This window comes from Pan paniscus, chromosome 9 (genome assembly GCF_029289425.2).
Source record: "Pan paniscus chromosome 9, NHGRI_mPanPan1-v2.0_pri, whole genome shotgun sequence".
Lineage (NCBI taxonomy): Eukaryota > Metazoa > Chordata > Mammalia > Primates > Hominidae > Pan > Pan paniscus.
Window position 1 is genome coordinate 104,148,261 of NC_073258.2, and position 16,751 is coordinate 104,165,011.

The 16,751-nt window shown below is 36.6% G+C and overlaps 1 protein-coding gene across 2 annotated transcripts in view; it reads left to right on the forward strand.

Annotated features, from left to right (window-relative positions):
* The window catches only part of DYNC2H1 (dynein cytoplasmic 2 heavy chain 1), a 374,041-nt gene that overhangs the window by 243,706 nt on the left and 113,584 nt on the right, over positions 1-16,751 (forward strand). For both annotated transcript variants that reach the window (XM_003828371.5, XM_003828370.6), the window contains one exon: positions 5,668-5,784. In XM_003828371.5, the coding sequence (XP_003828419.1) occupies positions 5,668-5,784 (117 nt within the window). The remainder of the gene's footprint in view (positions 1-5,667; positions 5,785-16,751) is intronic.

Here is a 16,751-nt window from a genome sequence, read left to right on the forward strand (position 1 = left end):
TACATTGTTGTCAGATATGATCTGTGTGATATCAACTCTTAAATTTGCTAAGACTAGCTTTATGGCCTAATATGTGGCTGATGTTCTTAAATGTTCTCTGTGTGCTTGAAAGAATGTTCTTGCTTTTACACTGTTGGTGAAAATGTAAATTAGTTTGACCCTTGTGGAAGACAGTGTGGCGATTTCTCAAAGATCTAGCACCAGAAATACCATTCGACCTAGCAATCCCATAACTGGGTATATACCCAAAGGATAATAAATCATTCCATTATAAAGATACATGCATGCATATATTTACTGTAGCACTGTTCACAATAGCAGAGACATGGAATCAACCCAATGCCCATCAATGATAGACTGGATAAAGAAAATGTTGTACATGTACGCCATGGAATACTATACAGCCATAAAAAGAAATGAGATCATGTCCTTTGCAGGGACATGGATGAAACTAGAAGTCATCATCCTCAGCAAACTAACACAGGAACAGAGAACCAAATACCATATGTTCTCCTTCATAAGTGGGAGTTGATCAATGAGAACACATGGACACAGGGAGAGGAACAACACACACAGGGCCTGTCAGGACTGGGGGAAAGGAGAGCATCAGGATAAATGGCTAATGCATCCGGGCTTAATACCTAGGTAATGCGTTGATAGGTGCAGCAAACCACCATGGCACACATTTTCCTATGTAACAAACCTGCATGTTCTGCACATGTATCCCAAAACTTAAATTTTTTTTACAAAAAATGATTGTCTGTTCTCCAGATATTGGATGTATTATATGTCCCTTAGGTCATGCTTGTTGATTGTGTTCAAATTTTCTATATGTGTTCTGTATGTGATCTACCAATTGCTGAGAAACCCACATTAAGTGTCCTACATAACACTAGATTTCTATTTCTCTGTATCTTCTGGTAATTTTATTATCTACAACATCTGTGTTTTTAAGTATTAGGTTGGTGCAAAAGTAATTGCGGTTTTTGCCATTACTTTTAATGACAAAGTATCTATATATCTATATATAAAGATACTTAGAATTATGTCAATAGATAGTGATGCTTTTTCCCCTGTAATACTTTTTGCTTTAAATTTTGTTGAGGTTTACTAAAAAAGGGTTACCTTTTTCATTCTATTACCTTTTAACTTTGAATGTCCTTATGTTTTAGGTGCCCACTTTTAAATATATATACATATATTTAACTATTAACATATAAACATATTTTTAGCTGTTGTTTTTAAGTAATGTTTAAGCAGTTGTTTTAAAGTAATCAATTACTGCAATTATTGATTTATTTGGATTCATTAATATCATTTTTAAAAAATCTCTTTGGGCCGGGTGCGGTGGCTCACACCTGTAATCCCAGCACTTTGGGAGGCCGAGGCAGGCGGATCACGAGGTCAGGGGATCAAGACCATCCTGGCCAACATGAGGAAACCCTGTCCCTATTAAAAATACAAAAATTACCTGGGCATGGTGGCGCATGACTGTAATTCCAGCCACTCGGGAGGCTGAGGCAGGAGAATCACTTGAACCAGGGAGTTGGAGGTTGCGATGAGCTGAGATCACGCCACCGTACTCCAGCCTGGGTGACAGAGCCAGGCTCCGTCTCAAAAAAAAAAAAAAAAAATCTCCTGTTTAGCCTGCTGTTTGGCCTGCTGTTTTTTGTGACCAAGGGCCTTCTACTCTACCCTTGTTTGCATTCTTTTAGATTCATTTTCCCTTTTTTAAAAAAATTCTGGGTTTTTTTCTGTTTTGGAAAATGTATTCTATACTTATTTTTTCCCTCAATGGTTATACTAAATTTTAATGTGCCATCCTTCCATACAATACAGTGATTTAGAATGCTGTAACTCTGGTCACTTTATCCCAACTTCAATATGATTGTTTTTCAGTGTTTTATTTCTGCTGTATATTGGGATCATACTTCAATAGATTTATAAATTTCTTAAACATTTTCTTTGCTTACCATTCCTTTTTACTTATTAGACTTTTTTTTTGATGATTTTCTTCTAGCTAATGTCCATGGTTTAAATAGTGAAGCTCTATTGATAGTGCACTCTCAGTTTTGTCTCAAAAAAACTCATATTTTATATTTTCTCAAAAAATAATTTTGCTAAATTTATAACAATGCTAGGTTGACAGTCTTTTTGTCAACATGTTTTGCCTTCCATTGTTGCAGTTGGGAAGTGTTTGTTTGGAGTAATCTATTATTTCTAGCTTCTTGTAAGATCTTTTTTTTTTTCCTCAATGTTCTCCAATTACATTGTGCAGTACCAGATGATTTCATTTATTCTGGTTGGGATTCTTTGACTTTTCTGAATATGAGAAGTATTGTCTTTCATCAGTTCTGGAAAATTCACAGAAAGTTTCTTTTTAAAAATTGCCTCTGTCTCCTTTTATTAGCTCTTCATATAGTAATAACTCTGAATAGGCATATATTAGGAGTTTTACTTTTCTTCTTCATGTTTTAAAACTCTTATTTATTATTTTATGTCTTCGTATTTTTTCTCTTTTGGCTTTAGCATTTAAGATTTTCCTTATTTTCCTTGACAATTCTGTCATAAATTTTAAGTCATTAGTTGATGATGTTCTTGCTTATTCATAATTTTGAAATGTGCTTTATCATAAAATTTTCTCCAGAAATCTAGTCTGCCATATTCCCTGTAACAAAAATGTAAATTATTTAATTTCTTTGACATCTATAAAATGAGAATGAGTGTTTATATTCCTTCTTATTCCAAAAAAGAATTACTGGCAGTGACTAACAAAAATGTAAATAATCTACTAGGATAAAATCAGTAGTTGAGGAAATTAGTGTAAGAGAAAATTAGGATGGGAAAATAAAATAAAACTAAGGAAACAGTTTATGCCAAATAGGACAAAACAGAAAAGCTTGTACTTTCTGTTTCTATAAAGTTGGTATTGTTTGATCAGAAATCATTTGGGGTGCTTCATGATATCCAAAGGAAAATACAATTATGTATAAGATTTAGTGTCTTAAAATAAAACATACCAATTGCTCAGGAAACATAGGTGTTCCTGAAATGTCTCTCACTGGTCTTTGAAATGAGAACAGATGAAGTAGGAGTGGGTTTCCTACAATTTCTTCATTTTAAAAGTTTGTTTTCTAAATTATTTTTTATTTTTTAGAGATGGGGTCTTGCTTTGTCAAGTAGACTTGAGTACAGTGGCATGATGATAGCACACTGCAGCTTGGAATTCCTGGGCTCAAGCAGTCCTTCCAACTCAGCCTCCCCAGTAGTTACAGGTGCACACCACCATACCTGACTAATGTATTTTTAAAATTTTTTAAGAGAAGAGGTCCCAATATGTTGCCCAGGTTATTCTCAAACTCTTAGCCTCAAGTGATCCCCCCACCTCAGCCTCCTGAGTTGCTAGGATTGCAGGTGTGAACCACTGTGCCTGGCTCCTTTGCAATTCTTATAGATCTCCCAAAGCATGCCAGTAGCATAATTCATGCTGTTAATTATGGGTAGAAAGTGGAAGAATTGATGTAAATATGTTGTTAATGAATTAAATTTTATCCCTTTTGATACCATTTTAAAGTAGTATTCTGAAAAAATTATATTTAACTGGTTTAAAATATGAAAAATAGATATTTTATTATCTATGCTTTATAAAAAGATAAATATATGTGGTCGATTTTATAAAAACAGACAGTTCATTGATACAAGTTATAGCCCTGTCCTCATTAATAAAAATGTTTTTATTATATGTTTGAACTCCCTTTCTTATTACTGCCTGTTCTTTAAAAATTATGATAGTATTATTTAAAAAGAAATCCTCACATGTTATTTTTCTTGGACAGAAGACATCTTTTTTTGGTTGGTGTACATTTTATTCTTAAAACAGATTTTAACATCATGCACAAAAAAATTTGCACTCTTTTTCCTTTAGACATCTCTTTGCATTCTTATTTGTTTTCTGTCATGTTTGACAAATTTAAAACACGAATAAGTGACAGCAAAACTTGAGTTAAAATAGCACTTCTGACTACCAACTAGTTGTGTTTTGTAGTGTAGCAAAGCTGATAAATTAGGTGCTATTGTAGGGTTCAGCTAGAGCAAATGAAAATAATTTATCAGAAAAACAAAAAAAAATCAAACACTGAATCACAGTTTTTTAAGACTAGAGAATCAGTCAAACACTCTGGAAGTAACTTGAGTTTAACAGCATGATTATTGATGTTTAACAGTTAAATCCTACATTCATTCTGAAAGATTTATGGCCCTGATTTTGTTATGAACTTTACTAATGTAAGAACCTAACAAAATATGAAATATAGTTCAATATGTTACAAAAGGAAAAACAAATCACATTTCTCCCAAAGTAAAAACAGAAGTAGTCAACATGCTGCAAATGTTGAAGTTTAAAATACTGACTTAGGAAGATATATCTGGTTTTTTGGATTTATTTTATTTTAGACAAACAGTGAGATAGCACAATTTTAATATTTAGGTATAATATGAAAAACAATATATACATCATTGATTTTATATATATAAACACACATATATCACATTATCTGTAACCTAATATTTAGCATAGTTTGTAATATTCTCGATCATTAACAAATGATTAATAAGATTCATTAATGTTCTTAAAATGGGAATCATTAAGTATTATTTTAGAAAAAAAGTGAGTGAATTGGTTTTGATGAGAATAATGATAAAGAAACTGATAATAAGGACATTATAGAAGTGAAAGCCCTAAATAGGGAATATTTACCTTGCCTTGTTTGAATTGATTGACCCATACTTTTTTCATTGGAGCCTTGTATGTAGAGGAAACATTGAAATTACAACTTAAAGTTAATGTAGAGCATTAAAACATTTATAAATAACTTATCAACCAGTAATTATCATTGCTTTACCATTTTATAGGGTTTATTATGCTATTCTTTTTCCAGTCATTTCATATTTTTAAGGAAACTATCTTTGTCAGCATTTTGAGATTATGAAATTTAAATCAAAACAATTCCAGATTTCAGAAATGAACAAATAGAGAGACACTGAGCAGTTATTAATTATGAGTAATTGGAGCTTTCTGGATAAAGAGGCAGCTTTATGCCAGGACTGGTGGCTCACGCCTATAATCCCAGCATTTTGGGAGGCCGAAGTGGGAGGATCGCTTGAGCCCAGGAGTTCAAGACTAGCCTGGACAACATACTGAGACATGGTCTCTACCAAAAATAAAATTAGGTGGGCATGGTGGCACACACCTGTAATCCCAGCTAGTAGGGAGGCTGAGATGGGAGGATCGCTTGAGCCCAGGGATTTGAAGCTGCAGTGAGCTATCATTGCGCTATTGCACTCTAGCCTGGGTGTCTGAGCGAGACCCTGTCTCAAAAAAATCCAAATAGCAACAACAAATGAAGCATCTTTCAAATACAAGCCATTATAGTATACAATTTAAAAATCGGTTTTCCCCAACTTTGAGTTCTCTTGTTTTTTAAACTGCTTAAATAAAACAGTAAAATATTAAGCCAATTGAAGAGAGATAATAAGATTATAAACTGTTGACAACATTTTTGGTCTCTATTTTTATAAAACAAAATGTCTGTTTTTGTACCTATGTTCTTTCTTCCTGTTCGGCTGAAGTTCTTTTTATTTGTTGATACTTATTATTTTTTTATTCAGGTTATTTCACAGTTGAGGATTTTGGGCAGATCCATAACAGCTGGTTCCAAATTTGATAGAGAAATCTGGTCAAATGAACTTTCTCCTGTCCTCAATCTCTGGAAGAAACTAAACCAGGTTAGTAGTGGAATATTCTTCTGATTCTTTTGCTTTTTCTCCCACACCGTAACCATGTGCTCCCCATTTCTGCCTGAGTCATACAAGCAATCACATTGCACAGGTTCCTAACTGTGAAGTCATGGCCCATGACCTCCTTTCTTCATACAAATGCACATCAAAGTTAGTATTTTTTACTCTCTCTTTTATGAAATAGATCTTTCCTTATCTTTAAATAAGTAATCAAATTCACATAATTTCAGTTCTTCCCTTTAGCAGTTCATTCCTTGTCTTGATGTTTGATAATTTTCTTCCTCTCAGGGCTATGCTTCTTGTAACAGTTTCTGAGCCCAGTTTCCAACTTTTTTTTAAGTGACATTGGCAGTTTTGTATTTTCTAATGATTTTCCCAATTCATGCAGTTCTTAAAATGTATATACATAGTACAACCATGTAGGTATTCATATGTATATATATTATTATGTAATATAGCTATTTATTCTGAGAATAATGTGTGATTGTTTTCAGTTTTTACTTAGTAATAATATGAAAATGGAATAATTTGCATAATTGACTAAGTTCACCTCTTATTAAACAGAAAACCAATGGCAAAAGTAACCTTAATTATTGCAAAGATCTCATCTTACATTTTGGAGACATAATCCAGGTATTTGTTGGAAAGTTTCCTTCTCTGTGAAATACAGGTTAACTTGTTTGACTCAATTTCCAGAGTTTGGGGGAAGATTAGAGTCTACTCTGTAGTTTTGGCACCTTAGTCCCCTATAATTTTCTCTGCCTACTTCTGAATTTGCAAAGTCCATGTTGTTGTTTTTTTTTTTCAAAGAAAAAAATTTAATTATAGCTCAACAGTGAGATGTTTAACAAAGTTATTATACTGTAAACAATGAACACTGATCTAACAAAAAATTACGATCAAACTGAAAATTACGACATGGGAAAATGGAACAAGGAGAGTATATTGAAAATATTTTCTTCCAATCTATGTTTTGCATTTTCATTTTCCTAACAGTATTATTCATACTACGTATATATATATTTTTTACCACCATGTGTTCAAGTTTTTAATCTCAATTTTTTCTTCAAAGTTTGTGCTTTTTTTTTTTTTTTTTCTTTTTTTTTTAATTATACTTTAAGTTTTAGGGTACATGTGCACATTGTGCAGGTTAGTTACATATGTATACATGTGCCATGCTGGTGCGCTGCACCCACTAACTCGTCATCTAGCATTAGGTATATCTCCCAATGCTATCCCTCCCCCCTCCCCCCTCCCCACCACAGTCCCCAGAGTGTGATATTCCCCTTCCTGTGTCCATGTGATCTCATTGTTCAATTCCCACCTATGAGTGAGAATATGCGGTGTTTGGTTTTTTGTTCTTGCGATAGTTTACTGAGAATGATGGTTTCCAGTTTCATCCATGTCCCTACAAAGGACATGAACTCATCATTTTTTATGGCTGCATAGTATTCCATGGTGTAGATGTGCCACATTTTCTTAATCCAGTCTATCATTGTTGGACATTTGGGTTGGTTCCAAGTCTTTGCTATTGTGAATAATGCCGCAATAAACATACGTGTGCATGTGTCTTTATAGCAGCATGATTTATGGTCATTTGGGTATATACCCAGTAATGGGATGGCTGGGTCAAACGGTATTTCTAGTTCTAGATCCCTGAGGAATCGCCACACTGACTTCCACAATGGTTGAAGTAGTTTACAGTCCCACCAACAGTGTAAAAGTGTTCCTATTTCTCCACATCCTCTCCAGCACCTGTTGTTTCCTGACTTTTTAATGATTGCCATTCTAACTGGTGTGAGATGATATCTCATTGTGGTTTTGATTTGCATTTCTCTGATGGCCAGTGATGATGAGCATTTTTTCATGTGTTTTTTGGCTGCATAAATGTCTTCTTTTGAGAAGTGTCTGTTCATGTCCCTCGCCCACTTTTTGATGGGGTTGTTTGTTTTTTTCTTGTAAATTTGTTTGAGTTCATTGTAGATTCTGGATATTAGCCCTTTGTCAGATGAGTAGGTTGCGAAAATTTTCTCCCATGTTGTAGGTTGCCTGTTCACTCTGATGGTAGTTTCTTTTGCTGTGCAGAAGCTCTTTAGTTTAATTAGATCCCATTTGTCAATTTTGTCTTTTGTTGCCATTGCTTTTGGTGTTTTGGACATGAAGTCCTTGCCCACGCCTATGTCCTGAATGGTAATGCCTAGGTTTTCTTCTAGGGTTTTTATGGTTTTAGGTCTAACGTTTAAATCTTTAATCCATCTTGAATTGATTTTTGTATAAGGTGTAAGGAACGGATCCAGTTTCAGCTTTCTACATATGGCTAGCCAGTTTTCCCAGCACCATTTATTAAATAGGGAATCCTTTCCCCATTGCTTGTTTTTCTCAGGTTTGTCAAAGATCAGATAGTTGTAGGTAAGTGGCGTTATTTCTGAGGGCTCTGTTCTGTTCCATTGATCTATATCTCTGTTTTGGTACCAGTACCATGCTGTTTTGGTTACTGTAGCCTTGTAGTATAGTTTGAAGTCAGGTAGTGTGATGCCTCCAGCTTTGTTCTTTTGGCTTAGGATTGACTTGGCGATGCGGGCTCTCTTTTGGTTCCATATGAACTTTAAAGTAGTTTTTTCCAATTCTGTGAAGAAAGTCATTGGTAGCTTGATGGGGATGGCATTGAATCTGTAAATTACCTTGGGCAGTATGGCCATTTTCACGATATTGATTCTTCCTACCCATGAGCATGGAATGTTCTTCCATTTGTTTGTATCCTCTTTTATTTCCTTGAGCAGTGGTTTGTAGTTCTCCTTGAAGAGGTCCTTCACATCCCTTGTAAGTTGGATTCCTAGGTATTTTATTCTCTTTGAAGCAATTGTGAATGGGACTTCACTCATGATTTGGCTCTCTGTTTGTCTGTTGTTGGTGTATAGGAATGCTTGTGATTTTTGTACATTGATTTTATATCCTGAGACTTTGCTGAAGTTGCTTATCAGCTTAAGGAGATTTTGGGCTGAGACACTGAGGTTTTCTAGATATACAATCATGTCGTCTGCAAACAGGGACAATTTGACTTCCTCTTTTCCTAATTGAATACCCTTTATTTCCTTCTCCTGCCTGATTGCCCTGGCCAGAACTTCCAACACTATGTTGAATAGGAGCGGTGAGAGAGGGCATCCCTGTCTTGTGCCAGTTTTCAAAGGGAATGCTTCCAGTTTTTGCCCATTCAGTATGATATTGGCTGTGGGTTTGTCATAGATAGCTCTTATTATTTTGAAATACGTCCCATCAATACCTAATTTATTGAGAGTTTTTAGCATGAAGGGTTGTTGAATTTTGTCAAAGGCTTTTTCTGCATCTATTGAGATAATCATGTGGTTTTTGTCTTTGGCTCTGTTTATATGCTGGATTACATTTATTGATTTGCATATATTGAACCAGCCTTGCATCCCAGGGATGAAGCCCACTTGATCATGGTGGATAAGCTTTTTGATGTGCTGCTGGATTCGGTTTGCCAGTATTTTATTGAGGATTTTTGCATCAATGTTCATCAAGGATATTGGTCTAAAATTCTCTTTTTTGGTTGTGTCTCTGCCTGGCTTTGGTATCAGAATGATGCTGGCCTCATTAAATGAGTTAGGGAGGATTCCCTCTTTTTCTATTGATTGCAATAGTTTCAGAAGGAATGGTACCAGTCCCTCCTTGTACCTCTGGTAGAATTCGGCTGTGAATCCATCTGGTCCTGGACTCTTTTTGGTTGGTAAACTATTGATTATTGCCACAATTTCAGCTCCTGTTATTGGTCTATTCAGAGATTCAACTTCTTCCTGGTTTAGTCTTGGGAGAGTGTATGTGTCGAGGAATGTATCCATTTCTTCTAGATTTTCTAGTTTATTTGCGTAGAGGTGTTTGTAGTATTCTCTGATGGTAGTTTGTATTTCTGTGGGATCGGTGGTGATATCCCCTTTATCATTTTTTATTGTTTCTATTTGATTCTTCTCTCTTTTTTTCTTTATTAGTCTTGCTAGCGGTCTATCAATTTTGTTGATCCTTTCAAAAAACCAGCTCCTGGATTCATTGATTTTTTGAAGGGTTTTTTGTGTCTCTATTTCCTTCAGTTCTGCTTGGATTTTAGTTATTTCTTGCCTTCTGCTAGCTTTTGAATGTGTTTGCTCTTGCTTTTCTAGTTCTTTTAATTGTGATGTTAGGGTGTCAATTTTGGATCTTTCCTGCTTTCTCTTGTGGGCATTTAGTGCTATAAATTTCCCTCTACACACTGCTTTGAATGCGTCCCAGACATTCTGGTATGTTGTGTCTTTGTTCTCGTTGGTTTCAAAGAACATCTTTATTTCTGCCTTCATTTCGTTATGTACCCAGTAGTCATTCAGGAGCAGGTTGTTCAGTTTCCATGTAGTTGAGCGGCTTTGAGTGAGATTCTTAATCCTGAGTTCTAGTTTGATTGCACTGTGGTCTGAGAGATAGTTTGTTATAATTTCTGTTCTTTTACATTTGCTGGGGAGAGCTTTACTTCCAACTATGTGGTCAATTTTGGAATAGGTGTGGTGTGGTGCTGAAAAAAATGTATATTCTGTTGATTTGGGGTGGAGAGTTCTGTAGATGTCTATTAGGTCCGCTTGGTGCAGAGCTGAGTTCAATTCCTGGGTATCCTTGTTGACTTTCTGTCTCGTTGATCTGTCTAATGTTGACAGTGGGGTGTTAAAGTCTCCCATTATTAATGTGTGGGAGTCTAAGTCTCTTTGTAGGTCACTCAGGACTTGCTTTATGAATCTGGGTGCTCCTGTATTGGGTGCATATATATTTAGGATAGTTAGCTCCTCTTGTTGAATGGATCCCTTTACCATTATGTAATGGCCTTCTTTGTCTCTTTTGATCTTTGTTGGTTTAAAGTCTGTTTTATCAGAGACTAGGATTGCAACCCCTGCCTTTTTTTGTTTTCCATTGGCTTGGTAGATCTTCCTCCATCCTTTTATTTTGAGCCTATGTGTGTCTCTGCACGTGAGATGGGTTTCCTGAATACAGCACACTGATGGGTCTTGACTCTTTATCCAACTTGCCAGTCTGTGTCTTTTAATTGGAGAATTTAGTCCATTTACATTTAAAGTTAATATTGTTATGTGTGAATTTGATCGTGTCATTATGATGTTAGCTGGTGATTTTGCTCGTTAGTTGATGCAGTTTCTTCCTAGTCTCGATGCTCTTTACATTTTGTCATGATTTTGCAGCGGCTGGTACTGGTTGTTCCTTTCCATGTTTAGCGCTTCCTTCAGGAGCTCTTTTAGGGCAGGCCTAGTGGTGACAAAATCGTTCTGCATTTGCTTGTCTGTAAAGTATTTTATTTCTCCTTCACTTATGAAGCTTAGTTTGGCTGGATATGAAATTCTGGGTTGAAAATTCTTTTCTTTAAGAATGTTGAATATTGGCCCCCACTCTCTTCTGGCTTGTAGGGTTTCTGCTGAGAGATCCGCTGTTAGTCTGATGGGCTTCCCTTTGAGGGTAACTCGACCTTTCTCTCTGGCTGCCCTTAACATTTTTTCCTTCATTTCAACTTTGGTGAATCTGACAATTATGTGTCTTGGAGTTGCTCTTCTCGAGGAGTATCTTTGTGGCGTTCTCTGTATTTCCTGAATCTGAACGTTGGCCTGCCTTGCTAGATTGGGGAAGTTCTCCTGGATAATATCCTGCAGAGTGTTTTCCAACTTGGCTCCATTCTCCGCATCACTTTCAGGTACACCAATCAGACGTAGATTTGGTCTTTTCACATAGTCCCATATTTCTTGGAGACTTTGCTCGTTTCTTTTTATTCTTTTTTCTCTAAACTTCCCTTCTCGCTTCATTTCATTCATTTCATCTTCCATCGCTGATACCCTTTCTTCCAGTTGATCGCATCGGCTCCTGAGGCTTCTGCATTCTTCACGTAGTTCTCGAGCCTTGGTTTTCAGCTCCATCAGCTCCTTTAAGCACTTCTCTGTATTGGTTATTCTAGTTATACATTCGTCTAAATTTTTTTCAAGTTTTCAACTTCTTTGCCTTTGGTTTGAATATCCTCCCGTAGCTCAGAGTAATTTGATCGTTTGAAGCCTTCTTCTCTCAGCTCGTCAAAATCATTCTCCATCCAGCTTTGTTCCGTTGCTGGTGAGGAACTGCGTTCCTTTGGAGGAGGAGAGGCGCTCTGCATTTTAGAGTTTCCAGTTTTTCTGTTCTGTTTTTTCCCCATCTTTGTGGTTTTTATCTACTTTTGGTCTTTGATGATGGTGATGTACAGATGGGTTTTCGTTGTGGATGTCCTTTCTGTTTGTTAGTTTTCCTTCTAACAGACAGGACCCTCAGCTGCAGGTCTGTTGGAATACCCTGCCGTGTGAGGTGTCAGTGTGCCCCTGCTGGGGGGTGCCTCCCAGTTAGGCTGCTCGGGGGTCAGGGGTCAGGGACCCACTTGAGGAGGCAGTCTGCCTGTTCTCAGATCTCCAGCTGCGTGCTGGGAGAACCACTGCTCTCTTCAAAGCTGTCAGACAGGGACATTTAATTCTGCAGAGGTTACTGCTGTCTTTTTGTTTGTCTGTGCCCTGCCCCCAGAGGTGGAGCCTACAGAGGCAGGCAGGCCTCCTTGAGCTGTGGTGGGCTCCACCCAGTTCGAGCTTCCCGGCTGCTTTGTTTACCTAAGCAAGCCTGGGCAATGGCGGGCGCCCCTCCCCCAGCCTCGCTGCCGCCTTGCAGCTTGATCCCAGACCGCTGTGCTAGCAATCAGCGAGACTCCGAGGGCGTAGGACCCTCCGAGCCAGGTGTGGGATATAGTATCGTGGTGCGCCGTTTTTTAAGCCGGTCTGAAAAGCGCAATATTCGGGTGGGAGTGACCCGATTTTCCAGGTGCGTCCGTCACCCCTTTCTTTGACTGGGAAAGGGAACTCCCTGACCCCTTGCGCTTCCCAGGTGAGGCAATGCCTCGCCCTGCTTCGGCTCGCGCAGGGTGCGTGCACCCACTGGCCTGCGCCCACTGTCTGGCACTCCCTAGTGAGATAAACCCGGTACCTCAGATGGAAATGCAGAAATCACCCGTCTTCTGCCTCGCTCACGCAGTACTTACTATCATTACTTACTATCATCACCAGCAATGATAGTACTCATGAGGATTAAATGCATTAATATATGTAAAGCTTTTATAATAGTGTCTGGCATATGTAAGCACTCTCTTTTAACTATTCATTTAACATTTATTGAAGGTACTTTTATTATGAATGGTCATTTATAATATATGATCATTCATTTTACCCTTTTTCAAGCAAATTATTATTATTTATATCATAATATTATTGGTCTGTCATTCATTTGGAATATTTTAATGAGTATGTAATGTGTTTCAGTTATTTTTGTGCTAGGGACTATGTAGAGATACTTGTGGACAGAATAGTCATGGTACCTACCTTGTGGAGTTTACAGTTAGTTCGTAAGATATTAAAAGATGAAGCAAGTAAATAAATAAAATATATTATTACAAATTATTGCAGATGCTGTGGGTGGAAAGCACAAGTGGTGTTATAATAAGGGAGAAGACCTATTTTGGCCTGGATAGTTAGGGAGTATCTTGTTTGAGAAGTGAAATTGAATCCAAGATATGAGCAATGAGAAGCTAGCCAGACAGAGTTGGAGGGGAAGACTATTTCAAGCCAAGGTGACAGCATACACAAATTCCCAGAGAAGAGAAAATGTTTGGCGCATTCAGTAAAACTGAAAGGATGTCAGTGTGATTGGAGTATAGAGACTAAAGGATAGAGTAGATGAGGTAAGGGGATGCTATGATCTGAATGTTTGTTTCCCTCTTGAAATTCATATGTTGAAGTCTTAACTCTCAAAGTGATGGTATTTGTAGATGGGGTCTTTGGGAGGTATGATTAGGGCATAAGAATAGAGCCCTCACAAATGGGATTAGTGCTCTTATTAAAGAGGTTCCAGAGAGATCCCTTACCCCTTCCTCCACGTGAGGACACATCAAAAAGACGGCCATCTGTGAATCAGGAAGCAGGTGCTCACCAAATACAGAATCTGCTGGTGTCTTGATCTTAGACTTCTCAGACTCCAGAACTGTGAGAAATACATTTCTGTTGTTTATAAGCCACCTAGTTTATGGTGTTTTGTTATAGCAACCAGAACAGACTAAGACAGGGGAAGGAATTTTATTCCAAGTGCAATGGGAAACCATGGAAGTTATAGGTAGAGTGGGTATGATCTAGTTTACAATTTCAAAAAGTTTTTGAAGAAAGCTGTTGTGTAGAAGATGGTGAGAAAGTAAGGAGAACATTCAGGAAGCTCCTGCAGTAGTCCAGGTAAGAGCAGATGGCAGCTTACATTACGGTGGCAGAGCAGATGAAGAGCAGTGGGTGCCCTTGAGTAATGTCAAAATTTAGAGTTATTATGAGAAAAAAATTTAGAGTTATTATAGGGAAACAAACAAACAAAAACAAAAAACGAAAAAAGAACTGAAGACCGTGTTACCATAGAAACCTTGAGGAATCTTTAGTTAGGAATGAAATTGTTAACTAGGCCGAATAGCTTCTGAGAGGTTAAACAAAACGAGGACAGAATTGAACACTGGATATTCAGAATAGAAGTGGTCACTGGTGACCTTGACAAGAAAAGTTTAGGTGGAATAAGGAGACTGGAAGTTAGATTTAAAGGCTGACTAGAGATATGAGATGAGGAGGTAGAGTCAATGTATCTAGACAATTCTTTTTGAAAATGTGCTTATAAAGGAGAGTAGTAAAATAAGGTGATCAAGATACAGGGCCCAATGTGTTTTTTTCTTAGAGAGGGAAAGTAAGTATTAGGTTGGTTTTAGGCTAATGAGAAAGATCCAGTTGAGGAAGTAGTTGAAGATGCTGAAAAATTGAAGCTCTTAAACCATTTAGGAAAACAAAAACAATGATTTTTGCTAAATGAGGGATCAATAATAAATATAGACATTCCTGCTTCTTAAATATATTAAATTTTTTTTTTTTTTTTTTTTTTTTTAGCTATAGGATCTTGATGTAACCACTTCTCTCAATGTGAAACCACCGAAGTTTAATCTTGCCTTGCTTTTCTGTCCTTGCTTCTGGCCATATAGAATTCCATTGTTTCAGTATTTACAAGACTATTTGGTTTGTGTGTTTGTTTTTAATTATTAGCTCAATCAGGATATATGAAATATTTTTCCCACTTTTTACAACTGTTGATATAATCCCAGATATTCCTTTTAGCTCTTCTCAATGTCACGTTTCAAACCAATTCAATTAATCAAGTTTCAGCTTTCTGTCCCTTCGTTTTCTTTGACTTGGCTTAGTTGACCAAATAGAGCGCTACAAAGTTGCTAAACATCCTTGTTCCCAATTTAATCTTTGTATATCTACTCTTTAAATGATATAATAGGTGGCTGGGCACAGTGGCTCACGCTTATAATCCCAGCACTTTGGGAGGCCGAAGTGGGAGGATCACCTGAGGTCAGGAGTTCAAGACCAGCCTGGCCAACATGGTGAAACCCCATCTCTACTAAAAATACAAAAATTAGCCAGGCATAGTGGCGCACACCTGTAGTCCCAGCTACTTGGGAGGCTGAGACAGGAGAATCACCCGAACCCGGGAGACAGAGGTTGCAGTGAGCCAAGATTGTACCACTGCACTCCAGCCTGGGCGACAGAGCAAGACTCTGTCTCAAAATAAATAATATAATATAATATAATATAATATAATATAATATAATATAATATAATAGGCATTTCATTTAAGTATACTGACAGCTGGTCTAGGTTTAGCTTGATTTTTATCCTGTTATTTTGCACGAGATGCCTTAGTAATACTACAGTTCCAAGAAACTTCCAACCTGTTTTTCTTAACACATCAGTGGTAAATGTGCAAGAATACTTTAATTATTTTGAAGTAGTTTTCTCCAAAACTCAGCTTCTCTCGTCTCTCCACTGCTTTTTTTCTTAATTAGAACTATTAGTTTATGAGAAAATCAGTTTATTTTAGATATGTTTATAAGTGAGCTGGAGAGGAGATCTACTAGTGTGTTATTTCAACTGAGAGAGAATGTTTATCCAGCCGCTCTAAAGATTCTGGAATTTAGCAATTTCAAAATTGCTATTAGGGGTTTAGATTAATACTCAATTTAAAATCTTACCACAAGGCAAACTCTTATTGTAAAAAAAATGTTTTCCGAGTTTGTTCTTTCCCAAACTTGAGCTCCTTTAAGGGAAATAGTGATAGATATGGAATTAATGTGTTTATCTTTTAACAGCTAGAATTTTAGAATTTTCCTGTTAGGGATCATTAGGAAAAACTACCATCATGTTGAAACTGGAATATGGAGATCCTGAAGTGTTTCTAGTGATTAAAGGGATTGGAAAATATAAATTAAGTCTACATTACTGATTGTGACTAATAATTTAAGGCATCCAAAAGTGTTATTGTAGCTGATTTAGTATGCATTCTCTGCTGCTTTATGGTTAAGGGGAGAAAACACTATTATATAAAAGGTAAACACCAGCTAGGCTTATTTTGACAGTAGACACTATTTTATTTTCATAGAGCCAAGGACTCACAAAAACTCATGACAGATAGCATTATGACTTCCCAATGTAATAGGAGTCCTTTTTCCATATGAGGACCTTGAAGCTCCATAAGGCAGGCAAGAAATGCCATTAATAAAAAATATGCAAATGTCTGGCTATTCTAGATATTTGACAGAGAATGATGAAAAGGAAATGACTAAAGAAAACCAAAGATATAGTTAAGTTTTACTAAAATATTAACATTTTACATAATGCGAATACTATTAACATTATATGTAAAGAATCTAACGCAGTACATACATTTGACTTTTAAAATATCAAAATATTAACTTCAGTAGATTCTAAGAATTTAAGAATCTTAATAAATTATGAGCAAAAGGGCTAAATAAAACAGAAGGGTTCTACTGACAA